Genomic DNA, 6,000 nt, shown 5'->3' with positions numbered 1-6,000 from the left:
TACCATTATATCATTATTATTAACATTATTACTATTTTCCGCCGAGATATAATAATTGTTATTCGAAGTACGATAAAAGTCGCCACATACCAAAGAAATGGTTTGTTTGTTTGTTTGTTTGTTTTTTTTCTTTTTTGTTCTTTTCTCTCCTGATAAAATTACAAAATTCAATTCTTCGCAAACGATGCTCTGTATATGTATATGTATATGTAAAGGGCTTTTTTTAAGTACCTGGACAAAGTGACGGTATTTTACGATACAAATCGCTAGAACTTTTTATATGCATCTTTTTTTTTTTTTTTTTTGTTAGAAGGCAACATGTCTTTGTTAATACAAGAAGGCAATTTGCTTTGTATCATCGGTATGTATGGTGTCCCATATAAGAAACATTGATCGATCTGATAGCATTGCGTGTGCTTTGGCTCGGGCGATTCCGATCCAAGTGACAAATGCAAAAGGGACTGTTTTTTTTTTCTCAGGCATTTATTGGCAGCACTGGATCACTCTGTTCCAACGTATGTACTGTATATATATATATCGTATTTATACGATATAAATAGTACGATATATATATATATATATATCGTTTCATATATATCGTATATATATATATATATTTTTCGTTTCTCTTCGGAATAAACCCGAGGCTGTAGCGCGAAATCGGCCTGTGTGTATATACATACACGCGTCCGCAACGCGCGATCTAACTATCGTGTTCCTCTCTCGCATATAAACTCTTTCCTATCTATCTATCTATCTTCTCTTCACTTCCCGCGGTTGAATCGCGAGAAGACGTAATCGCGTGAGAACAACAAACCAACAAATTTATTTACGCACGTGTTCCACAAACGTATCTCTCTTATATACGCTGTTTCTTGTTTTTTTTTTTTAATATATTATATACAAAAACTTAGAGCTACATAGGATACACTTGCACTCGCGCGCGTCACGTGTTTTCTTTTAGGGGGGTGGGGGGTGTCTCAATAAGTTAAAAATTTTTTTACTCTAAAGTTACCAGTACATATATTTAACATGCACCCCGAGCGCGCCGGGCAGCCTTCTCTTTGTTGTATATGTATACGCGCGACGTCTTTCATCAGTCTGAACATGCGCGAGACGAGCGATGCGTGTGCGTTTTGACTGCGACTTGAGGGGAGGCTCGAATATTACGCTCGCGCGATAGACGGCGGTGGTTTTCAAGCATCGTACAAAGTGTTGTCGTCCCCGATCTAACGTATATACGAAAGAAAAAATAGTGTAGTAGAAAGATTTGAAAAGAGAGACGTCGCACGAGACGGTTAAAAGCGCCCTTTGCGCACCAACGTGACGCTAAAAATCTCATAGAGACACATCAACCATTCACGTTTTTTATTTCACTATATATATATATATATAACATACAATATATATATTTATATAATATATATAATAGTCAATAATATTTATATATATATATATCTTTTTTGTTTAAAAGATATATTTTTTTATATCTATATACAGAGAGATAATAATGTTGTATTTCGGTGATTTTTTTTTTTTGTTACGAATCCAGTATAACACTAGGTTTGCTAAGTAATATTCTTGGACCTCAGTGTGTGTATGTGTGTGTATGTGTATTTTTTATAATAACCAGCACCTCTTGCGTTGTTGCACCCTCAGCTTCGCGAAAGATCGAAAGGGCCAAAACTTTTCTCTCTCCCTTTCCTCGCTTATACTTAAAAAAATATAATGTGTGTATACCCCTTTCCCCCTGAGCTCTTGCGCTCCGTTGAAACAATTTCTAGAGACACTTCTCAATTTTTTTTTCCGCGCTCGTTTTACTTTACTCGTCTCCTCCCCTTTCCTCTCGACTCCTTTCACAGCCCTCATTTCGTTTCAGGTTTTTTTCTTTTTTTTTTTTTTGTAAACTTTCCTCCACATATAGTATGTTTTTTTTTTTTTTTTCATTTGCGTGGCACGCGCGCATAACAATTTTCTTAGGTAACATATATAATATATATATATATATATATAAACATCTAATATACAATAAATAATTTATCGCTCGCTTTTAAATGTACAATTTTTCGTTTTCCGATGATTTACAACTAAAGCTGAGCACTCGCCAGGTTGGACCTTCGATTTTTTTTTTTTTTTTTAAATCCTCGGTGTGATTTTCGAAAGCGCAACGTAGCGGCGCAGCTCTGTTTTACACTTAAGTAATTTATCCGACGGTGTACCCCTTTCGGACACACGTTCGAGAGGATTTACGCTCCCGAGATACAAATTCTTTAGTTTTTCTCTTGACATTAAGAACTAAATTTTGTACAAAATTTCGACGAGTCGAGCACCATCGGGCGTGTCGTGTTTTTTTTTTTTTTTTTCTCTCTATCCCGATCCTGCGCGGTACTCGAACACACGAAGAAAGAGACGGACCGCAGGAGGAGGACGAGGTATTGGGGTCGGGACTACCTCCGACGACGTTGTCACTCAGAGCGCCTTAATATTACATTTACATAGATATAATAATACAAGGAACAAAGAAAGAAAGAAAGAATGAAAGAAGGGAACAAATATAACAAAGATAAAGAAGGAGAGAGAGGGGGAGAATAAGGAAGGGGGACAGACAGTCAGGAAGAGAGAGAACGCATTTTACAACGTCTGAGGGGTGTGCCAGGTCGGCGCGTTTCGTCGAGAAGATCCGCTGGATGACGACCTCTCGCACGAATAAAGTCCCGCGACGGGCTCGTGACGCCGTGACATCAGCGACGGCAATGACGTTCGGCAACGTCCGCGCGAAAACGCACTTCGCGCCAGAACACTGCTGCTGTTTGGTCGCATTTCCACGTCCCCCGCGGGACGGATCGGTTCTCATGCGCCCGTGCAGTCGATCTCGACGATGTCCTTCGGCACATCGACGAACTGGTAAACGAGTCGCTGACCGTCCACCTTCGCCAGGATACCGCGCTGATAGTAATAGCGCAAAGCTCTTCCCATCGTCTCGTAGTTCATGTCCGGTTTGTTCTTGTGCAAACCCCAAAGTCGCGAGACCGCTTTGCTGTCGACCAGCTTGAAAACTCCCCTCTCGCGATTCGTCCATTTGATGTAGCGCGGACAATACTCCCGGTCCTGGAGCAACTTTAGCAGGAACTCCCACAGATACGTTGTCGAGCCCTCGCGCGACTTCCGCTTCACAGCGGCGCCGCCCTCGCCCTGCCTAGGCTTCTTCAGTTTGTTCTTCTTGCTGCGCGGCGGGAAGCCGAGCTCGAGCAGATAGAGGTCGTCCGTGACGGAGCTGGTGGCCGCCTGGATCACGCTGGTGGGCACGCCGCCGGGTCCCCGAGGCGGGCTCGGGGTGCAGGGGGTCGCGAACTGGCCGCCTCCGCCGTACATGGAGTTCACATAACTGCTGTAGCTCTCGGATACTGAAAAAAAAAAAAGAAGACAGTGACGGGAGTCGTAATTGCAATAATGACTTTAACTCAATTTTCATAGCAATATGTACATATATATATATGCTTGGAGACACAGAGATTTCATTCGTCGCGGGAAATTCCGTCTCTAAAAAAATAATTCGATGCTCGCAAACACTTCAAAGTAGTTTATAGTATATATGTGATGGGTGTGCATTTCTCTTTAACACCCTCAACTTTATCGTAAAAAAATTATACCGAGACGACCGAAATCCACGATCTATCGCGGAAACGAACGTGTGTTTACAGTCGCTTTGCGGTCGCGCGAATAGATTGTGCGCGCATACATCGATCGCGTCGGTGTGATCGCACGAAGGCGAATATATACACACGATCTGAACTTATGCCGCAAGCATGAGGCGGTGCATTCATGGGCGTAGGAAACGTAAAAGCTGCGAAAGACCATCCTCCTTTTCGAAACGAGAGAGAGGAGAGGATAATTTTTCGCAAATATCACATCTTCGCCGCGGACAGCCGCGGCGATTCCGCTGGAGGAATTCACATCCCGAGAATCAAGTTTTTTTTTTTTGAGAATTCATTTGTGGAAGTGTAATAAGCGAAAGACCTTTCACAGAAACACCACAAGAGCTCGGCTATCGATGCACGTTTGACGATTGTACTCTGAAACTTTACTCCGTTTGAAATTCGAGTTTGTTAGATACCAGGAGAAATTGAATGAAGTTTCGAAATGTGCGCCAACCGGTTTTTAAATAAAAAAAAAAAAAAAAAAAAAGTAGTAATGCAAATCGGATCTTTGATTTTTACATGTTTCTTTCTCCATCGAACACTGATTCGCGAAGAACGGACTAAACAACAAACACTTGATTTATTTGACAAAATTTGTTAACATCGCTTTGTCGGAAACTTTGTGTTTGAATTTTGCGCGAGAGAAAAATCTTCGCAGAAGTAGTTTTGCACGAAACGAATTTACACGCGAAGAAATACCGCAAGTTTCTCAAACATATGTGTGTGTAACTTCGAATTGTACGTATATCGCTACGGTTCACGTCGGTCTCAACGCGCGGTCAACGTAACTTCTCTGTAGTAAAAAAAAAAAAAAGAAAAAAAAAAAACTTTTTATTACGCGCCGGAAGAAAGCGAAAGTTTCTGAAAGCTGTCGCGACCCATAAATCTCGCGCTTTTTTACACATCCCGGCACGAATAATCAGTGTCACCGGGTGACAGCGTCATGGGTGACCTCCGTGCGTGTGTTGGAGGAGAAGAAGAATTTTCTCAACACACAATTTTATATACGCGGCAGCGCGCGCGCGCGCGCGCGCTACATTATAACGCTGAAAGAAAGCAAAAGTTTCGAGGCTGCGCTGCCTCGGCGAAGCGGCAGGAACGTTTTCCTTACGCCACTGGAGAGACTGGGAGAGGAAGAGGAGACGGGCCGAGATAAAGAGACGAAGGAGGAGAAGCGAGAGAGGGTTGAGAGCGCGGAGTTGGAGCACGGCAAGCGGAGCGCGCGGAAGGGCAGAAGAACAGAGAGAGAGAGAAAGCGAGAGGGAACAGGGATGTCGGGGAGGGGGGGAGAAACTCTGTAGTATGATAGAGGACTGACCCGAGCCAAGGTTGCACGAGTGACGCCATCAAGCTACTAGTGCATAATAGCGCCGCCGCTCGTTCTGAGGCCGCCGCGACTGCGCTAAAATCGGAACTCGTTCTCCAGCTCCTCACACGCTCCCTCTCTCTCTCTCTCTCTCCTTTCCCCGTTGCCCCTCTTCCCGCCGTCGCGCGCACATCAACTCTCTCCTGTCTATCCTCTTCTCCCGCGCTCTTCCGTTCGTCTCTCTTGCATCCTTCTCTCGCGTCATGTATTGCGGTTTTGTGGAGTCCCGCGCGTTTGAACAATTCCTCCCGGGCTCTGTTCAAAGTTTTGCGATTTGCAGATAAGAGAAAGAAAGAGATAGAAAAAGAGACAGAAAGAGGAAGATAAGGGTTGGAAAAATCACCCTCGAGCGAAAAGAAAAAGAAAAAGTACAAGCAGTAGATTTGTATAAAATAATGACCTTTGGCGTGACTTTATCGGTATGAGGCTTAAAGAATTTGTGGAAAGATGAGGTGATACGTAAAATATATATATATATATATATATATATATATATATATATATATATATAATCTCGGGTAAAAATAATACGAGGAAATCGCAGCAAACTGTGAGAAAAAAAAAAAAACAGAAGAGAAAAAGAGAGAAAGAGAGACGAGCAAAAAAGACGGAGATGAGAAAAACGGAGAGAAAGAGAGAGTTTGAGAGCGGCAGGAGAGCGGAAGATTTTCGAAGAGTGGCTCTAAAAATATAGAGAACGCACCGTTGTTCTTGGGAAGACCGCGCGTATGCGCGCAAAGAGCGGTAGTAGGCGTACGTAAAAGAGAGAGAAAGAGAGAAAATACACTTACGTATATTATATTTATATATACGCATACGTGTGTGTAAAATATATCAAGAGGAAAAGAAACGGAGAAGCACGAGTGAGAGGAAGGTAGAGTAGAAGACCTCCGGAGAGTGTGCGAGAACAGCTGGAGCGGGTCCGTGTTTACGCGC

General features: G+C 42.9%; 1 protein-coding gene across 1 annotated transcript in view; it reads right to left on the bottom strand.

The window, feature by feature from the left end:
* Positions 1-287: 287 nt before the first annotated feature.
* LOC109861031 (ecdysone-induced protein 74EF) overlaps positions 288-6,000 on the bottom strand; it is a 52,084-nt gene continuing 46,371 nt past the window's right edge. Inside the window, exon 5 of the mRNA XM_020440508.1 lies at positions 288-3,404. Within this exon, the coding sequence (XP_020296097.1) occupies positions 2,851-3,404 (554 nt within the window). The 3' untranslated portion in view covers positions 288-2,850. The remainder of the gene's footprint in view (positions 3,405-6,000) is intronic.

The sequence above is a fragment of the Pseudomyrmex gracilis genome, unplaced genomic scaffold (genome assembly GCF_002006095.1).
Source record: "Pseudomyrmex gracilis isolate BER0280 unplaced genomic scaffold, ASM200609v1 scaffold_544, whole genome shotgun sequence".
NCBI lineage: Eukaryota > Metazoa > Arthropoda > Insecta > Hymenoptera > Formicidae > Pseudomyrmex > Pseudomyrmex gracilis.
The sequence above is the reverse complement of the archived record's forward strand: the minus strand, read 5'-3'. Positions and strand labels throughout refer to the sequence as shown.